Below are 19294 nucleotides of genomic sequence, written 5' to 3' on the forward strand. Positions count from 1 at the left end.
TTTATGTTGATAAGGATTACTGTTTTTACTGTAGTCCATATTTAGGGCATTTTATGTTAACGACTATTTTCGCCGCATCATATGTGCTGTTAGCATAACATAAACACTTTTAAATCTGAGGTGATATGTCTGGTACATGCAGGAAAATTGTAGTCTTTTTTCGCACATATGTAACTGGTTTGTATCTGTTTCATTTCTCCTTGAACAAATGCTGGCTAATTAACAATCGTTATAATCAGAATCATTCAATATATGAATATACAAACATTAACATTATTATCGTTGCATGCAGTCAAAAAAAAAGTATATACATATATATTCAGTATTTTTCCGCGCACTCCGACGATTCCTGAACGAGTGATTGTTGGTCACACAGATTGCTACATAAAATGCGAAAAAACGGAATCGCGGAGAACTGTAACGCGGAAAAGTACATTAAAAATAATCGTTACTCGCGTGCGTGTTTTTTTTCCTCGCCCGCAAGCTCAGCATTTTATTGTACAAATATATTTAAATCTATTTAATTACCGTTAATAATACACGCGTCATAAATAGAAAAGAAATACGAGAAAATGAGACGTCGCGTTCATGCAAAGTAGTTGAAAAAAGAAGGCACACACATGCAACATACATACGCACGCACGTCGTTGCGAAGGAATATATGTATCTACACATGCATGTATGACTATGTGTGAGTGTGCGCTGGTGTTGTGCGGCCGTGTGTGCGTGTGTGTGTGTGTGTGCGTGCGTTAGCTACCGAGTTGAGTCTCCGACTCCAAGACAAAGGGAGAGGAAAGGTGGGGACAGTACGTCGGCGTTTGAGCGTTGAAAGAAAAACATAAAAATGAACTGGCACAGCCGACGGCGACTACTACAACAACAAAACAAACGCCAAAGTGCGTATGATGTTCTACTGCGGCTACAACTGTGATATTTGGATATAAAGCATATACAAAGCCGCCCCGCACCGTAATAAAACAAGCCCCGTGCGTATAAACGTACGATAGTGCCTCTGCCGCTGGACAACGGAAAGAAAGATTGGAAAAGGGAAGATCTGAAGCGATTGAAGCAACAGACAAAGTGGCATCACCCATAAGCAAAAGAAGCAACCAGCAGACAGCAGACCAGCAGCACCACCACCACCACCTCAGTGAATATTATTAAAGGTACATACATGTATGCATGTACATGTGTATATGTGTAATAGGCGCCGCCATTTTCCGTGTGATCCATGTAACAAGCTAAAAGAAAGACCTGGACCTAGGGTTGGCAATGTGCGCATGAAAAACAAACCAACCGTTGTCTGCAATGCTGCATTATAATGTATTTGGTTATGTACAAAGCTTCCTGTTAAGGTCGCAACACACACAGCTGACAAAAATTTTTTAGCAATGACAATTCGCTAATATAGAATTTGCTACGTTTGTTGCTGCAAAACATTTGACAACCCTGCAGTCAACCTTTTTCTTTGTTGACATTTTTGACTATGTGTGTGTGAGAGAGTGTTGTGCATGTAGTAAATTGGAGATGGCGCTGCCACAAGTCTTAATTTTTTATGCAGCCCTAAAAACTAAATAGCGCAACAAAACAATTTTATTTATATACGGAATAATATTCGAAACATCACTTCCATTACTTATTTATTTACATAGGTATACAAAAGTAGATTATCCAAAATACCGAAAACTTACTTACATTTACTGAAAAGTGGCAACCTTGCGCAGGTCACTCTCATACTTGGTCTGCAATGCGCATGAGTGCATAGTAGCCTCTCTCTTTCTCGCAGCCAAGTGTCTGGCCGTCTTTGAAACAGCTGAGAGCTGCAGCAGCTTTTAGGCAAAAAAAATACACACAGACATACATACACATTTGCAACTATTGCAGCAGTTGACAATACAACAAAGCCGCTATCCGGTGTAGTATATATACATATATATATCTATATATATATATTTTTTTTTATATTGCTTTATAAGTTGTGTGTGCTGTGCAAAATTAAAACTAAAAAGTTTTAAACTTACATTCTATTGCTATAAGCAAACTTGTGATTGTATTAGTGATTTTAATATACATGTGCTGCCATGTTAATTGATTTTTGTTTTGCACGTGTATGAGTTTAAAGAGAGCGGTGGTCAGGATAGTGAGAGCAAACGCGTGTGTCTGTCGACCTCACAATTTTTTGTTCTTTATTTCCAACCACCCACAGCATAGGGCGAAGCCATATATTCTTTTAATCAAGTTAAATTTGCCTATTTTATATTATGGTATATTGAAATAATTGCCCATAGTGTAGTGTATATATATGTATGTAGATTTTTTTTGTGCATCGTAGTTAGTCGTTTGGCTGACTTGGCTTTGACTCACAAATTGTATACGCTTATCATTATCAGCGGCGTCAGCAGATACAACTTCTGCTTCTGAGAGCTTTTCTGTAAATTCGCGTATGTGTATGTGTAGGGGTAGACATTTCGTGCCTGGAAATCGACGTTGCCATCTAATTTTTTTCTATAAAAAATTGCTTTTCATAAGAAAAATGGGAATGCTATTGTAGCGAGCCATAATTTATATACATATTTAATAGACGAACATATTGAAAAATATCAAAGGAAGGGCTTACAGCTACCGTAGCAGTAAAATTACAATTACAATCTTTGTGTCTTGTTCGCTCTCTTCTCACACACACTGATCGAAAGCAAGTTGCCATATCATTAAAATCATTCATTTTATTGAACACTATTTAGTATGCTGTTAAGAATTCAAAAAGACTAACAGCAAAAATACCAAAAATTATAAAAATAAGTAAATGCAAAATATATATTTCATGTAATTAAATATTTATATAAAACTGAGATGGCCACATTGCTGGTTGACATTGGCCAAAATCAGAGTGCTCAATTTAATTTATTTTATTTATAAATTCGATTCTTGTATTTATGTTCGTTTCTGTTTACAGACTGCATATTATACAGAATGGTCGTCGGTTCGAATCATACGCGGCGCAGTGAAACTGCCGGCAGATATACAAATAGCAGCAGTAGCAATAGCGGTAACACGAATAGTGGCAACAACTCCACCAGCGCAACGTCTTCAATTACAAACGCATCCTCAGTGGCGGCGGCGACGACGTTGTCGTCGTCGTCGGCGTCGTCAGTGTCACATAACAACAATAACAACAAAAGCCAAACTCTCAACAACAATAATAGCAACAGCAGCACCAACACCAGCAACTCACATCAGCAACAGCAGCATCATCCTCATCATCACCATCACCATCATCATCATTACCAGTCGCAACAGCAGCAACAGCATATTAGTTCTGCAGCAGCAGCAACATCATCTTCTTCTGCAACATCAACATCATCATCAACGTCCTCGTCGCATGGCATTGGTGCAGTGGTTCATATGGGTGGCAGCCTTAACGGTTGTAACGGCAGCGCCGTTAGTCGCCTATCACAATCGACGGGCATGTCCCCGCGTGAGCTATCTGAAAACGATGATCTGGCCACATCGCTGATATTGGATCCACATTTGGGCTTTCAGACGCACAAAATGAATATACGTTTTAGGCCTCTGAAAGTGGATACACAGCAGCTGAAAGCGATTGTCGATGACTTTATACACACACAGAACTATGACATTGCCATACAGCGCATCTTCGATGGACCCTGGATACCTCGTCACCTCAAGAATAAGAACAAGATAGCCACCAAGCGGCTGCACGATCATGTAAGTGGGCTAAAATCCATCACAAATTGCTTCTCAGGTGTTCGTATTACCGTAAAGATGCAGCATTAATTGTTATTGATAGCTGATAGCAACTGATATAGCTATCAGAAAATGTATTTATATAGTATATACAATGCATTGGTAAAGAATTACATCTGTGAGAAGCTTTATGTGTTTATCTCTCTGTTTCTTGTTCTTCGAAAACATTAATTTGAACTAAAAATGGTCTTTTCTCTTCTACTTAATCAGATTATACGCTATTTGCGTGTGTTCGACAAGGACAGTGGCTTTGCGATCGAGGCATGCTATCGATATTCGCTGGAGGAGCAACGTGGTGCGAAGATTAGTTCCACGAAACGTTGGTCGAAGAACGAAAAAATTGAATGCCTGGTCGGTTGCATTGCCGAGCTAACCGAGGCCGAGGAGGCGGCGCTGTTGCATTCGGGCAAAAATGATTTCTCTGTGATGTATAGTTGCCGCAAGAACTGCGCTCAACTGTGGCTGGGACCCGCCGCCTACATCAATCACGATTGCCGTGCGAATTGCAAGTTCCTTGCCACAGGCCGGGACACGGCGTGCGTGAAGGTGTTGCGTGACATTGAGGTGGGCGAGGAGATTACGTGCTTCTATGGCGAGGATTTCTTTGGCGACAGCAATCGATACTGCGAGTGCGAGACGTGCGAGCGACGCGGGACAGGCGCCTTTGCGGGCAAGCACTCGGCAAATCAGTTAAATGAGGCAATGCTTGGTTTGACAAACGGCTTAGGCTTGGGGCTGGGCCTGGGCGCTGCCGGCGGCGCCAATGGCGGAGGCTATCGCTTGCGTGAGACGGACAATCGCATCAATCGCATCAAGAGTCGCGCCAACAGCACCAATAGCACCTCCAATAGCAACAGCAACGACAGCAGCAGCAATGCCGGCAACAGCAACATAAATGGTGCTGTTGCACCGACAGCAGCAACAGCTGCAGCCACAGCTGCTGTGGGCAGGCCTAAGAGCAGCAGCCTGGAGCTAAATGCAGCTGCTTTGTCACTGGACAAAAAGCAGCCCAATGTGATTGTCTCACCGCTGACTATGAAAGAGCTGCGACAGAAGGGCATGACTAAGTACGATGCCGAAATGATAATGGCTAACGCAGCCTATCATCAACAGCAGCAGCAGCAGCATCACCATCCGCATCAGCAGCAGCATCATCATCATCATCACCATATGCATCATTTTCACACTCACCTGCCACACACAACAGGAGCAGCAGCTGCTGCCGCAACAGCCAGCAGTAATGCTGCTGAGGCCGCCAGTCAGGCGACAGCCATGCAAAAGCCACAAGCAGCCGCCGAGCTGAGTAATGGGCGAGCTGCTATTGCTGCTGCTGCCGCTGCCGCTGCCGCTGCTGCAGCAACGTTGCGCAAATCGACGCGAGTGAACAGCACCAGCAGTACCATATCGACAGCGTCCACTGACGAACCGCCACTCTTGCATAGTAGCTCGACAGCAACAGCCACTGCAACTGCAACTGCAACGACAACGACTACAACAATGGCAAATAAGGCGCCTGTGGTACTGGTACCGCGTTATAAGCCAGCTGCTGTGGCTGCAGCACTGCAGCAGCAGCAACAACAGCTACAACAACAACAGCAGCAGCAGCAGCAACAACAGCAGCAGCAACGCCAGCAACAGCGGCAGCTTAGACGCAGCGAGCGGCAAACGCAGCGTCAAAAGGTCAGTAAGGATGCAGCACAGACACTGGGCAAATATATAACGGATAGCGAGAGCAGCGATACGGATTTGCATCACCAACAGCAACAACAGCTGAAGCAGCAAAAGCAGCAATGCAACGAAGCAGCAGCAGCAGCAGCAGCAACTACACCAGAGAAACGCGTAACACGCAACAGCGCCGGACGTGCAGCAGCAGCGGCTGCAGCAGCAGCATCACCAACAATAACTGCCAGCAACAACAGCAACAGTAACAGTAACAGCAGCAACATAAAAACAACGATTACAAATTGTAATAATTTAAATATTAGTAATAGCTGTAGAAATAATGTTAGCGCTAGATTTAGTGATCGCAAACTAAAATCGACCGAGCCGGCGGCAGCAGCAGCAGCAGCAACAGCAGCAACGGCATCAACAGCTTCTTTAGCAAACATGATGATGTCCTCGTCGTCAAACTGCTCCGCAGCAGGTGAGCAGCAGGAACAGGCAACGGCAGCAGCAGCAGGAGCAGCATCAAGACGTAGTCGCAGCAGCAGTCCCGCATATAAAAAGAACCTATTGTCTAGCTTTGAGCAGACTGGCGCAGGCAACAACAAGCGTCAAGCGACAACAACAGCAGCAGCAACACCTGTGGATGAGTCCACACACAAGCAGAAGCGCAGTCGACGTGCCGCTGCATTGGCAGCTGCAGAGCATATACACTGCGAGGCGGTTGGTGGCGTGCAGCAACGTAAGCGCCAGCAGACAACAGCAGCATCAGCCGTAACAACAACAACAACAACATCAACAACAACTGCAGCAGCCGTAATAAGCAGCAGCACTGTGGAACCGCTTTTGAAGACTCCAGAGCGACGGCTAAAGCTGACGTTGAGAATGAAACGTTCGCCGATTCTCGATGAGGTATTCGAGCTCGGCACAAGCTTGGGCGAGGATCGACAACATGCTCTTCAGAATGGACATGCTGCTGGCGGCCGAACGGGACAAGCGGGCAACAATACGCACAGCAACAGCGGCGGCAGCAATAGGGGCAATCAAAACAGCAGCAGCAACAGCAATCAAAACAACAACAGCAGCAGTGGCAGCAACAACAACAATGCCAACAGTAGCAGCAGCAGTAGCGGCATTGAATATGAAATATTGCGCATGGAAGGCATTTCGGAGCATGGCAACGATGATGATGACGATGAGGAGGAGGATGAGGACGAGGAAGAAGAAGAGGAGGAGGAGGAGGAGGACGACGATGACGGTGAAGCTGAAGAAGAGGAAGTGGCTGATGAGGAGGAGGAAGTTGAAGAGCAAGATATGGAGCAGCAGGCAGGAGACTCAGAGCAGCAACAAAAGCAACAACTGGATGCCAGTAACTGGCGCCGTAAAGAAAAATCACGACGCAGTCGTCGCCGCGGCTTCAACACTGCCAGCAGCACACCTCCGCCAGCAACAGTTGCTGCCAGCACCAACAGCATATATGGCACGCCGCAAAAGAAGCGTTTACGCCTAATCTTTGGCAACGAGTCGCATACAATAGACATTCCACCAACAAATACAGCAGCCACCAGTGCCGCAGCAACATCAGCAAACGAAGCCAGCGGTGTCGACGAACTCAACAGCAGCAGCGGTGCTGGCAGTGGCACCAGCGATGAGTCCTTTAATGCTTCCTACGCCAGCAGCAACAGTAGCAGCGGAGCAACCAGCATGACTGTACACAATTCGTCGTTGAATAGCAACAGCACGCCAACATCGACAGCATCCGATACAGTTGAAGCGATTGCAACAACCACAACACCAGCAACAGCGGCATCCCCAACAGCAGCAGATGGTACAACTGCGGCAGGTACTGCTCCTGCTGCTGCTGCTGCTGCTGCTGCTGCTGCTGCTGCTGCTGCTGCTGCTGCTGCTACTGCGTCGGTTGCAATAATTGGTCAGCCACGGATGCCTGCAGCTGACTCGCCCACTTCGACAACATCCAGTGTAAGCTCCTTTCAATCGGCCTGTACCTCGTCAACCAATTTCTTTACACGCTCCAAATCGCCGGCAAGCAGCTATCAGCTGAATGGCAGCCGCAGTAACAGTAGCTACATGACCTACTACCAACAACAGCAGCAGCAACAACAACAACAACACCAACCGACAACATTTGGTAGCACCAAACGATCTGCAGAGCAGGCACAGGCTGTCGTTAGCAGTAGCAGCAGCAGCATCCATGCCAATAACAACAACAGTAACAGCAACAGCAACATAAACAACAACAGCAATAGCAACAGCTCAACAATTAGCAGCAGCAACGGCGCAACAATTGCTGCGAGCAGCGTGTCCAGCACGCACAGTTTTCTTTCCATGCCTAAGCACACCTTTGGCACTTGTGCTCTGCTCGCCCCAACCAGCTTTGCCGGCCTGCAACAGCAACAACAACAACAACAGCAGGCATGCAAATTGTCTGATCAACAACAACAACAACAGCAGCCAACATCTTCATCACCACAGCTGCAGCAGCAGCAACAACAGCAACATAACAACAAATAACCAACGACTGATCTCTATGCGAATTGACTGCGCTGCTGCCATTGCCAACAACAACAACTGCAACAACATTTAAAACCTGCCCCTTGCCTGCTGCTAGCTCTGAAGCTGTCGCCCCAACGCCCTCCCCTCTTTTGTTGTTAGCGTTAGGTCTCGTCTGCAGGTGTGTGTATGCTTTAAACAGTATGGCAACTCTGTCAGCAGAGCCTTAGTGAGAGTCTCTTATGTCCGTTTGTTCTAATACTATAAAAAAAAAGTATAACAGTTTGCGTAGTAAAGGAAAGCAAAGCCAAACAAGCAAGAAAAACAGGAAGTCGGTTGTCTTAGCATACATTTGATTATACATTTCTTTTTGCTTTTCTTTCTATTTTTCTCCCTTTTCTCTCTCTCTCTCTTTCTTTCTTTCTTTATCTCTCTTTCTTTCTCTCTCTCTCTCTCTCGGCATTGCAGATGGATATTTAAAGCATAAATGTAGCAAAAAAGCGTGTGTTAAACAAATTGTTGCAGTTGGTGATGGTGGTGGTGTTAATAATAATGCTAATAAGATTAATAATAATAACAACATCAATAATAATTACAATAGTAACAGCAGCAGCAGCAACATAGTTAAAAAATTAAGAATAGAACTAAAACGCATACAAATCCTGTACAGTTAAATTCGAAACAACAACAAAACGAAATGATTTATAACTGTTAACAAATTCAAAGTAAATCAGTGCAACGTCCACTGGAGCAACAACAACTACAGCACAGCCCAAGGCAGCAGCGAAAGCAGCAACGACAGCAGTTGGAAGAGCAAGGAATATTAATATTGCCATTGATTGAAGGAGAGGATCACACACAGACGGCAGAACTCTGTCTCTTTCTCACTCTTACTCTCGGTTATCTTTTAAACGTTGTGAACAAAGAAGCAAACGGGAAAAAAATAACAATACATATAACAAATATATTCTAAATGCAATGCACATCAATACACACACACACACACACATGAATACGCAAAATTATACACAAACGCAATTAGCAGCGGTTTTAGACGCCTTACAATTAAAGATAAATTTATAAAATATTAAAGAAGAAAAAAAAGAAACTAAAATACATATTATAACCATATGTGTATATGAAATGAGAAAACAAAGAATATAAGCCAACAACGTAGAGCAGTAAAAGAACAACAATAACAACAATAGAAGCAAACAATAGCATCAAAAGCAATATATTATATACATATATATGTGTGTATATATGTCCGAACTCAATTTACATATACATATACATACATACTTATATAGGTGGCATATATAAACAAGAAATGCATACAAGCATTAGTAAACCAAAATTCATTTTACACAGACAAAAGATTGTATATAAAAACACAAAAATTAAATAAAAATAAAAAATATATATCTACAATATATATATATATATATACATATGCATATAAAATTTATTTAAATAACAATTAAAAAGATAAACATATATTTAAAAAAAATAAAAATAAAGAAAATAAAAATAACAAAAAATAAACGCTGCAAATTGAAAACAAAACAACAATAATTTTGATGACTTGCGAAAAAGTTGTTTCATTCACTATTTTGTATTTGTATTTGTATTTATATTCCTTTCTTTCGTTATGTTGTTGAAAGAGAAGAGAACATACACACATGTACATACATGATTACATACGTATATATGTATGTAGTTACAAGGAAGAATACAATGTGTATGTGTGTATGTACTTGCAGTAAATTTTGTGAATCTAGGCGATATAATTCATTGACATTTTTGTGCAGTTCATGTTAGTTTTAATTTATTATTAATAATTTAAATTTACACGTAGTACACATACACACCTACAAAAATGTATTTGGCCCAACAAATCACTTTTGCATAATTATATTACATTTTTTGTGTTTATCGCTTAAGTTTAATTTTTTAAGACTAGCATATAAATTAGTCGATATACAAACAATTATACCATATTTACATATACAATAAGTGCATATACATACATACATACATAAGCGGAATGCCCGGCGTGTCGCTCTGCCTGGAAGCCGCAGGTCCTCGCATTGAGGGATAGCCAAGTATGCAGTTCATGTGGAGCGGAGAAAAATATCACAAACGTACGCCGCCGCATCAGTTAGTTTTATTAAATATAGTTTTATGATTTTTTTTTTTTAATTATATACAAACATACCGATTCACATGTAATTATGCTGTGCACTCTTTTGCACGGCAGCAGCGCATACATTCATAATAATAATAAATTAAACAAACTAGGTTTGATCATTAATATTTGTGAGCTCCCATTATTAAAAACACATATAGTGAAACATTGGGCTGAGGGCGCAGTTGCCCGTTTGCTTCTCTACGCTCTCCGTTGTGAAATTAAGTGAATGAAATAAGACTGCAAGTCACTCATTCACGACTCAAATGGCGGCAGATCCATTTGCCACTACTCGGCAATATAAGATGCCAACAGCATCAATCGCAGCCGCTGTGGGCGTAGAATTTTCATCATTGGTTGATTCTTAAAAGGCGTCCAAGGTAAAATTACAGGGTATTTTTTAGTATGCTACGTCCTCGAATGGGCGTCATCGGTAGATAAAGCCTTCAGTAACTCAGCTATCCAATTCTTAAGTTTATAGCTCTCATACTTTGGAATATATACACTGTTGCGGGCTACCACACTCCCAAATGGGAGTAGATACATATGTCCGCCATATCATTTTTGCCTTGGGTTGTCAACCTGAGTATATATTCCGAATTTCAAGCCTCTAGCATTAACAAAATATGATTTGCATAAACCACTATATAGTCAGGCTCGATTTGCCACGCCTACAGTGGCATAATATTGCACCACAGTAACTCACGTGCCAAGTTTGGGATTTCTAGCTCTAAAGTTGGTAGAATATACTGTTTTTCCCGATTTGCCACGTCCCCCAATAAGCATAGACATATACACCATATCTTTTGATCATTTCAAAAGTATACATTCGAAGTGGCAATTCTAGCTCTATAACTACCTTGGCTTCTGAATTGTTTATAGGTTATCCAAAAAACAATTGTTAAGTATAAGCTAATTCGTAGTTAAAAACCGTTAAGAGGAAAAACGTGGTTATACTAAAGCTAACACATACATAGGTACATATTCTTCATGTGCAATTTTCTGTCAATCTTGTCATCAAAAGTTACTTAAATTGTAAAGTTCAATGATTCAATTCAATTCGACTAAATAATTTGTGCAATAAGAAAAGATGACTATGCTAATCCACATACATACGTATGTGTGCTACCAGCAGCCGGACCATTAAATTATTCCCAGTGAACTGGAAAGTACGATTAACGGTAATAACTTTACTACTAGAAACATTTCGAAGCAAGCAAATGACTTCCTTATTTCCAATGGGTGTATAAAAGAAACCAACAAACTTATGTGTGCAACATGCAGTTTCTTATATTAAACAAACTCATGAATTTTAACCTAAGTTTGATATAGATTGAGGACTTGTCTTGTGCCTCAAAACACCGGTAATACTCGGCGACGTCAGTATCCTATTATTTTTTTTATGTATTTTGTGTGTTTGCACGCGTGTGTGGGTGCGTGCGCTCGCGTGGGTATGTGTGCTCGCTCCCGTGTGTGTGTGTGTGTGTGTGTGTTTGGTTGCTGTTGTTGTACTTGTAAATGTATTTCAGTTGCTGCAAGTCTTAGTGTCCATACTTCTGGAAGTCCCATTCGCGATTATCAAGTGGGCAGACCTGACGAGTCTTAAGCCAACGAGAAATGCAATGGAAATGAAAAGCATGATTGCAAACGCCCCAGGCAACGGTGCACTCCTCGCTGGTGGCCGATGCCTGATTTGCTTGACATTCGATGCATAAGTCCATTATATGATTGCGGCAAATAGCGCAATTGTCCACAACGATGTCTGCAATAAGATATGATTTATTTCTTTTTCTTATACACTTACATTGTATTTTGGTTTGGGAGCAGACTTACCCCATGCCCATAAAGCTACAGCATTCCACTGGAAGTACAAAAAATGGTAAGAGCAAAATTAGTTACACGCCATGTTTTTGCAAATTCGCCATTTTGGGTAATTTTTTAATAAAAAGTTTGCATATGAATAAATTAATGGTATTTACCTTCTTAACTTCAAAACGCTTCTTTTCTCCCTTGCTGCTGCTCGATGGCACTTCGAACTCATCTTCGTCGACCTCCATTGCAAATCAGTAAATTAGTAAAATTGCTTCTCCGTTCGCTTTGTTTCAATTTATGAAACTGATGCCTCACTGAACTAAACTCAGATGTCAAACGTCGATATACGATTGCTCATACATCTGTATTATACGAGTATACGATGACAACTATCGTACACTAAAAGTTAAATTCCTTGAATCGAAGTTGTTTTAATCGATAGTATTGTCAAAAAACATCAGTGCTGCCACTGACTTACATATGGTTAGTGGCTTTATTAATGTTACGCTTTTTAAAGATATTTCACGTTAACCGTGTGACGTCACAGTTTCGGAAATTGGAACGTGCGCTTAATTACTTGTGTGAAAATGAAGCATCTTTGAAACTGTTATCTACTTAAAACTTTTTTTTATATACAGTTGTTAACCACGTAACGCATTGAGCTTTTAGTTCAGCAATATATTTTTATTTTGTATAAGAAAGTACTATTAAGCACTATTAGCTTCTGCAAATATTTCTGGAGCTGACCCAGACAGTTAACCTCGGATATTTTATTTTCGACTTTTATTAGTGAATATTTTAATTGTCTAAATATTTAAATTGACATAGATAAGCACTAGTTATTGCGAAAACTTCTACAACTTCTCAAGTGCCCGCCAAACCATGTCAAAAAAGAGCACAGCCGAAAACGAAGCGCCAGAACAGAGCTGTTAGTTAACATTAACATTAATAACTGAAGGGTCTCATAACAGTGGCGGTCTTTTAACTCACTCACTAAAGTTGATCTCTGCGGGAAATGGAATCGTCATAGCGAAAGAGCAACCGTGGAGATCGCTAGCCGCTAGAATGGATTATGATCTGTTCCAATCGGACGACGATGAGGATATACTCACAGCCTTCTTACAAGCAACACAAAAGCCACAGCCAGAGCCAGCAGAGGAGATACAAAGCAATGATCACCTTGATCATGACGAGTGCATATTGGAGCTGCTGCCCGAGTTTAACTGCGGTGGGAGGGATACTATTAAGACACAAACAGACTTTCCCCAACATAGTTTCGTGCGCAATGGTTACGCGCTAAGGGCGCCGTTGCCACGCAGCCGGCTGGAAAAATTGTGCTTTGACTTCGAGCCGGAACAGCTGCAAGTCTGCGCTGTCTTGCGCTATGTACATGGCGAATCGTGGTGAGTAATATAGAGAGACACCAATAAACATACATGAAATATATGTACTCATCTATTATATCCGCCTAGCAAGCAAATACAGAAGCTCAGCGCAGCCGTCGCAGGTCAGCAGCAGCTGCAATCCAAGTCCTCGTTGCATGCTGCCAGCAGTTGGTACAAGGCACGCCAGCAGGTCACTCATTACTATCTCTGGCTGCTACACGAGGTGGACGAACAGCAGCTGCAGCTGCTAGCGCCAGCTATCGTTCAGCTGCGCGAGCTAATCAATAGCTGCCTGGACGCGGACACATGGCGCATTCTGTACTTTGCGGAGCATTCCAAGGGCAATGAGTGCCAGGCGCCGGCCTATCATTTCTATCACGGTGCACTCGAATGGCGTCTGCTGGACTTGTGCCTGTTGCACAAATTGCAAGAGCTCGATGCGACGTCACAGCTCGTGTACTTGTCACAACTGGAGCGCACATTGGACGACTTGGTGCTCTGCGCCAGTTTCTATTACAGAAGCAAACACAGCGCTGAGCTGCTGCACAGCTCGGCTTTTATGTGCCGCTGCTGCAAGGAGTTGTGGCTGGTGCTGCAGCATCAGCATCCGCATCAGCAGCAAACAGACGCAGATATAGATACGGACACTGGCTTCTGGCCATTGCTACACAGAGCCATGCAGCGGCACAAGAAGCAGCGTAAGAGTTTTAAGTGATCTTTGCCGAATTGCTAGTGCTTGACATGAGTCTCCTTTCAGTGGATGCTGCGCCTGCGCTGGCCTATCATGAGTTCTACGCTTGGCTGCGCCTGAGCCTTGCCCGCTTGGGCGCCTACGATGCGTGTGGCATACAGCTGTTGCAGCCAACGCCAGTGTCTGCCGAGGTGCTCCAGACTGGTTGCCTGCTGAGGCAATTCTTGGCCTGCCAGCCGGATGAGCAGCAGCGGCGTGTCTACTTCTGTCTGCTGGCGCCGCTGCAGCTGCGCTGGGGGCAGCCCGATACGGATGTGATCTGCCAGCTGTGGGAGTGCCTGCATCGATCGCTGAACTGCAACTTTGGCGGCCAGTCTCAGCTGGATCAGCTGCCGTTGATATGCGCCAGTGGATCAGCCTACTTGGAGCGCTATCGCACGCTGCTGGCCAAGCCACTGCCGGATGACTTGAATCTAAGCAGCTTTACGCTGTTCGCCCTGCTGCTGGGCAAAACGCTGCAGCAGCTGCCGGCACTTGGCCGCGGTAATCAGGCCCAGAAACTCCTTGGACGGATCTTCAGCAAGTTTAGTGCAGCGAAGCTGCTCGCGCTCAACGAGTCGGGCATACATCATGTGATTGAGCTGTTCCTTTGCCTGCTACTCACCTATGGTGAGTTTAGTGAGCTGGCGCCAAAGCTGCGCGAAATGCTGCTCTGCCTGGCCTACGACAAGCTGCCTCCGGCTCGCCGCCAGCTGGCGGCCAAAGGACACATGGCTGTTCTGTTGCTGCACGCGCAGCGTCGCCAGCCGCTCGATGAGTATGTGAGCAAGCTGCTCGCCCAGCTGGCGACTGTGCGCAACGATACGGATGTGGGCGGCATCTATGCGGCCATGCTGCAGCCCATCTTCGAGCTGGCCGATGACTTTGCACGTGGGGAGCAGCTGCTGCTGGCGCCCTGGCTAGCCCACTACATAGAGCACAGTGCACAGGCGGCCCAGGATCGTGTTTGGCAAGCTCTCCATCTGCTTGCCCAGAAGCTGAGGACCAACATGTCCGCTGGCATGTGGGATGCACTGCAGCAGCACGTGCTTCCACAGCTGCGCGTGCAGTATGTCAGCGGATACAGCACTTGGCTGCCACAGCTTGCTGCCGACTTCGTGGCACTGGACAGGGATAAGAAATTGCTAGAGAGCCTGCTCCAAGGTGCCGAGCCGGTCAATACGGCAGCTAGTGCGCAGCTGCTGCTCCATGTGCTGCGGGACACGACATTAGGTGGCCAGCCGCCGTCCAGCATGCTCATCATTCAGGTGTGGATCAAGTCTCTGGTGCTGCTCAATGCACAGCACGAGGCGGTGCTCGCACTCAATCCGTTCGTCCTCCAGCTGGAGGAGGTGTGCGCCTTGGGCCTGGATGCAGACTCGCTGGCAGATCGGGAGCCGCTGTGCGCTTTCTTCGGCGCCCTGGGCAGACGAGCCCAGCAGCACGAGGCGTTGGCACACGTCCGCATGCAGCTCAGCCACAAGCTGCATGCTTATGTGGCGCACTTTGACCAGTGGCTAGCGCCACAGAGCCGGCAGGAGCGGCCCGAGGTGGGAGCCCGCTTCTATAACTTTTTGGCAATTGTGATTTATAACTGTCCGACGCTCTGCTATGTGCGCTCAAAGCCCAGCTGCTTCTTTCACCTGGCCATGGTGCGCTTCCTGCTCACGACTCAGCTGCAGGCGGGCGTTGCGCCCGAGGGACGACTGCCACAGCTGTTGCACAAGATATTTCCAGTGCTGCTGCAGGGCATTGGACGCCTGCCATATCGCACAGATGCTTATCTCAGCCGCACGCTGGAGCAGCTCGTGCTGCACTGGACCCCACACTTTGGCTTCTCCAGCAACGTGAAGCTGGTGGCGCGTCCATACGCCACGCTCCTGCAAGCGGACTCCGATGGCGAACTGGCGCACTTTGTGCTGCAGCATCTGGCGAATCAATTCCTTGCCGTGCAGCGCAGCCAGGCGGGCACGCATGTGGGTCTCATTCTTACTGTGCTGCAACAGCTCTTTGTGGGCTTGGATGACCTGGAGCTGGGTGCCGAGGCAGAGGCGCAGCTGTTGACGCTGCTGCGAGCAGTTCACGTGCCGCTGCTCGAGCACGTAATGTTCGTTGGCGAACTGGAGCCCAGTCGGGTGCAGGTGCTCAGTCTCTATGCTGTTCTGGTCAACTTGTCCCAGTTCCAGCGTTCTGCAGCTGCTCGCGACATCTGTTCGGCTGATATACGCAATCTGGCTGAGAAGCATTTGGCGCACTGCACCTACTTCTACTTCCAGATGCTCATCAAGCTGGCGGAACGAGCTCCGCAACTGGTTGCTCCGCTCTTTGGCTTTGTGCGGGAGCAGGCGCACAGCGTCGAGCTGAAACGCGGCGCTGGCGAGGATGTGGGCATACGCAAATGCCTGCAGCGCTTGCAACAGGTGCTCAAGGTTGCTTAACATAATTATTTACAAATATATAAGGCTAGTTAATAAAGTATTTACAAATATATTTGTGGTATTCTAGTAATAAATAAACAGTTGATAAAGCCGTAAAGATAAACGTTGACTAACCTATCGTCATGACATAAGTCTTAGGGAATTCGCTTAAATAAGTTCAGGTGGCTCTTTTCTGGAAGCGATCTTCAATCACATCTCCAACACACGCTCCATGAAGTTCAACAGGGTGCGTGTTAAATGCTGCCGCAGCGCGCGTGCCTCCTCCGTGGAAAGAGATCGCATTTCAGACAAAAGGTAATCACAAAAGGCGGCATTGGCGTCCGCTTTGGAGCACCCATCGTCAACACCGTCGTTTAGCACAGCGGACACGTGCGACAAGGGTGCAAGAGCAGGCGTGGATAAGCGTGGTGCTGGCGATGAAGAGAATTCCGGGCTGGCTGGGACGTCAGTAGGTAATAATAGAGGATTTGCCGGAGCCGGTGCTGGTGCGGGTCTCGGCGAGATCGATGCAGGTTCAGATGCTGGAGTTTCAGAGGAAAGGCTGATCGAGGCCGGCAGTAAAGTAGAGGAGGAGCAGTTAGGACGGCCGCGTGTACGTCGTCGCTTGTCCATCGTAGGCAATGGACTCTGCACAGGTGTATTTAACTCCTCCTTGAGCTGCAAGAGAAAGGCAAAGCAATTAATTGCAGCTCTATTAAAATATAAACAGATAAATAGTCTACCATAACATTCGATTGATTATTCTGGCAACTGGAGCTCAAGAAGGACATTTGATTGAAATATCGCCAGACAACAGTGTTGCCGTTCGTCGAGCTAGCGTTGTTCATTTTGCTTAAATTTAGACGAAAGGTGACACGAAGCGAGGACCATTTGGTTTTGGCCTCGTTCACGTCGACATCGGCGATAGCCAGCTGGGCCACAACAGCGTCCCAACAGTGCTTTCTAGCTGACTTATACTGCAGCGGTCCTTCCATCCAAATCGATGGCTCCATCTCCACAGCAGCAATCAAACGGTTAATTTCGTCCTCCTTCCAGTTGTGTTGTATCTTCCTTTTCAACAATTTTCGCTTAACACGTCGCAATTTCTTCGTTGCATTTGGTAAGAGAAGATCGCTATCTTTATCGCTGATGGCCTGCGCTTTCCTTAAAGACAGTTTAAATGTTTTATCCGTCATATTCTCTGTTTGTGTTTTTCCTATGTTTTCATTGACAGTATTTAATAACAAAAGTGAATACTCCAGTTCCAGCTGCAATTATACAAATCTTGCAGCGATGATAAAAACACTAACTGGAACGACAATAAGTTCTGCATGTTTCAGCATGCAAGTGGACAGGCAACAACAATTTCATTTAGGATTCACATGCGCGCATGCAGTATCGATAGCCATAGTCAGCTGCTTATATCGATAGTCAGCAGATTGCCGCGCTTTCAGTTGACATTTAATATCGTATTTGCAATTGACAGACACATATGTAAAATCACTTTTATTTATTGAGCTTTAATTTACAATTTTTGTGTGCCAGTTATAGGCAAAAACTTTCAATTCATTAATGTGAAATAGCATAGGCTTCAATTTATTTACGCTCATGGCAAAAACTAGTGTCATCTATGGACAAAAGCATTTGTATGTTTATTATTGCATTCTGATAGTTGGGGTTGCATACCAGCCTTTTGGGAAGGAGCAATCGCGAGCTATACGTCTCGAGATTACAGTTAGACAACGTTCTTGGCCTCTCGTGGTATGCGATTGGTCAAATGCTTGGCGGGTATGAAGCCGGTATCGCCTAAATATTTGATCGAAACATTGCCGGACGGACTAATCGTAAGCCATGTGATTGATGCATGGTTAATATTGATGCGCAGCCAACCCTCTGCCGGGAATTGCAATGCGCGGCAAACAAAGTAACGTATTACATTGCCGTGTCCCACAATCAATGTATAGCTCTCCTTCTCCTGATCGGGTAAGGCACGATGGAAGTACCGTCGAAAGGCGGCCTCAATCCGTGCACCGTCCCGGAAAAACTGCTGCAATTGAAGCCAAATGGTAAAGGGTTAAGATCAGTGCTTAAATTTGTTATGGAATCAAAATAAACATAATTTCATTCAACTCGGACAACATACCGAGGCTTCTGGTTTCCAGTGTCCAACAGGTGGTTGAGGCGGTATTGGTGCGCCTTCACGTAAATACGAGCAACTTTTCACCTTGGTCTTGTCGAAGTCGATTTCATCAAGTATGATCTCTGCAGTTTCCTGCGCCCGCACCATATTTGAGGCAATCACCTTGTCCCACTTGATGCCAAGCTCGTGCAAACGTTTGCCTGTATATTTAGCTTGTAGCCGACCGCGATCTGTTAGATGGTGCGTCTCATCCGTTTCACCCACATCGAGATATTCCCCATGCCGTATTAGAATGATATGACGTGCATATTTCGAAGTATTCTTTTCCAGATCGGCGTTATAGCGATTCTGTTCCTGAGGTTTATCGTTCTTCATGGGCCGTGCCAAGCTCTTGGGGTCGCGGAAATCCCAATTGCTGTCCCATAAGGCGCATTCGCTAATATGTCTCTCGCTGTTCGTCCATGAATTGTGCACCACCTGTAGAGGATCCCGTAGCTTTTGGAAGTAGTAGGCGGCGAAGCCGGCACCAGTGCCACATGCAAAAGCTGCGAACTTTCTCATTATTTACTGATTGTCGGAGTAGCAAATAAATGACCGTCGCATTTATCAAAAGAAAAATGCGGGACTAAACAGCTGATGATGCACTCATTAGGGGCTGCCATTTTTCTGCGAACGACCAAAAGC

The 19294-nt window shown here is 45.0% G+C and overlaps 5 protein-coding genes across 8 annotated transcripts; 2 read left to right on the forward strand and 3 right to left on the reverse strand.

Annotated features, from left to right (window-relative positions):
* The first annotated feature begins 347 nt into the window (after positions 1-347).
* On the forward strand, positions 348-10254 carry Hmt4-20 (Histone methyltransferase 4-20). 2 transcript variants are annotated; one of them, XM_089262958.1, is made up of 3 exons: positions 348-1166; positions 2954-3726; positions 3976-10254. In XM_089262958.1, the coding sequence occupies exons 2-3, from the start codon at positions 2971-2973 to the stop codon at positions 7957-7959; spliced, it is 4740 nt and encodes a 1579-aa protein (XP_089119084.1). In that variant the 5' UTR covers positions 348-1166; positions 2954-2970; the 3' UTR covers positions 7960-10254. The 2 variants fall into 2 exon arrangements, with proteins under 2 accessions (XP_089119084.1, XP_089119085.1); XM_089262959.1 differs by lacking the exon at positions 348-1166 and adding an exon at positions 1892-1916.
* A 1137-nt stretch (positions 10255-11391) lies between these two features.
* Positions 11392-12311, reverse strand: Roc1a (Regulator of cullins 1a). 2 transcript variants are annotated; one of them, XM_018108169.3, is made up of 3 exons: positions 12106-12311; positions 11960-11987; positions 11392-11888 (listed from the first exon to the last, which is right to left on the reverse strand). In XM_018108169.3, exons 1-3 carry the CDS (start codon positions 12181-12183, stop codon positions 11668-11670), a joined length of 327 nt encoding a protein of 108 aa, XP_017963658.1. In that variant the 5' UTR covers positions 12184-12311; the 3' UTR covers positions 11392-11667. The 2 variants fall into 2 exon arrangements, with proteins under 2 accessions (XP_017963658.1, XP_089119093.1); XM_089262967.1 differs by lacking the exon at positions 11960-11987 and having other exon boundaries at positions 11392-11886; positions 12076-12183.
* A 511-nt stretch (positions 12312-12822) lies between these two features.
* LOC108656161 (protein MMS22-like) lies at positions 12823-17149 on the forward strand. Its single transcript, XM_089262960.1, has 3 exons — positions 12823-13341; positions 13411-14021; positions 14081-17149. Exons 1-3 carry the CDS (start codon positions 13004-13006, stop codon positions 16489-16491), a joined length of 3360 nt encoding a protein of 1119 aa, XP_089119086.1. The 5' UTR covers positions 12823-13003; the 3' UTR covers positions 16492-17149.
* Positions 16525-17833, reverse strand: LOC108656176 (uncharacterized). Its single transcript, XM_018108149.3, has 2 exons — positions 17214-17833; positions 16525-17148 (listed from the first exon to the last, which is right to left on the reverse strand). The coding sequence occupies exons 1-2, from the start codon at positions 17664-17666 to the stop codon at positions 16681-16683; spliced, it is 921 nt and encodes a 306-aa protein (XP_017963638.1). The 5' UTR covers positions 17667-17833; the 3' UTR covers positions 16525-16680.
* A 128-nt stretch (positions 17834-17961) lies between these two features.
* Pgam5 (Phosphoglycerate mutase 5) lies at positions 17962-19261 on the reverse strand. 2 transcript variants are annotated; one of them, XM_018108151.3, is made up of 2 exons: positions 18614-19261; positions 17962-18514 (listed from the first exon to the last, which is right to left on the reverse strand). In XM_018108151.3, exons 1-2 carry the CDS (start codon positions 19169-19171, stop codon positions 18206-18208), a joined length of 867 nt encoding a protein of 288 aa, XP_017963640.1. In that variant the 5' UTR covers positions 19172-19261; the 3' UTR covers positions 17962-18205. The 2 variants fall into 2 exon arrangements, with proteins under 2 accessions (XP_017963640.1, XP_017963639.1); XM_018108150.3 differs by having other exon boundaries at positions 17962-18517; positions 18614-19258.
* Between the last annotated feature and the right edge of the window lie 33 nt (positions 19262-19294).

This window comes from Drosophila navojoa, chromosome X (genome assembly GCF_054131105.1).
Source record: "Drosophila navojoa isolate 15081-1374.11 chromosome X, UAZ_NAV_1.0, whole genome shotgun sequence".
In the NCBI taxonomy this organism is placed as follows: domain Eukaryota; kingdom Metazoa; phylum Arthropoda; class Insecta; order Diptera; family Drosophilidae; genus Drosophila; species Drosophila navojoa.

Coding starts and splice junctions, on each gene's coding strand:
- Hmt4-20 (XM_089262958.1), top strand. CDS start 2,971: ATGGTCGTCGGTTCGAATCATACGCGGCGCAGTGAAACTGCCGGCAGA. Junction 3,727..3,975: donor CCAAGCGGCTGCACGATCAT/GTAAGTGGGCTA, acceptor CTACTTAATCAG/ATTATACGCTATTTGCGTGT.
- Roc1a (XM_018108169.3), bottom strand. CDS start 12,183: ATGGAGGTCGACGAAGATGAGTTCGAAGTGCCATCGAGCAGCAGCAAG. Junction 11,988..12,105: donor AGCGTTTTGAAGTTAAGAAG/GTAAATACCATT, acceptor TTGTACTTCCAG/TGGAATGCTGTAGCTTTATG. Junction 11,889..11,959: donor TGTAGCTTTATGGGCATGGG/GTAAGTCTGCTC, acceptor ATCTTATTGCAG/ACATCGTTGTGGACAATTGC.
- LOC108656161 (XM_089262960.1), top strand. CDS start 13,004: ATGGATTATGATCTGTTCCAATCGGACGACGATGAGGATATACTCACA. Junction 13,342..13,410: donor TATGTACATGGCGAATCGTG/GTGAGTAATATA, acceptor ATATCCGCCTAG/CAAGCAAATACAGAAGCTCA. Junction 14,022..14,080: donor GCAGCGGCACAAGAAGCAGC/GTAAGAGTTTTA, acceptor GTCTCCTTTCAG/TGGATGCTGCGCCTGCGCTG.
- LOC108656176 (XM_018108149.3), bottom strand. CDS start 17,666: ATGACGGATAAAACATTTAAACTGTCTTTAAGGAAAGCGCAGGCCATC. Junction 17,149..17,213: donor ATAATCAATCGAATGTTATG/GTAGACTATTTA, acceptor TTTCTCTTGCAG/CTCAAGGAGGAGTTAAATAC.
- Pgam5 (XM_018108150.3), bottom strand. CDS start 19,171: ATGAGAAAGTTCGCAGCTTTTGCATGTGGCACTGGTGCCGGCTTCGCC. Junction 18,518..18,613: donor ACTGGAAACCAGAAGCCTCG/GTATGTTGTCCG, acceptor CTTCAATTGCAG/CAGTTTTTCCGGGACGGTGC.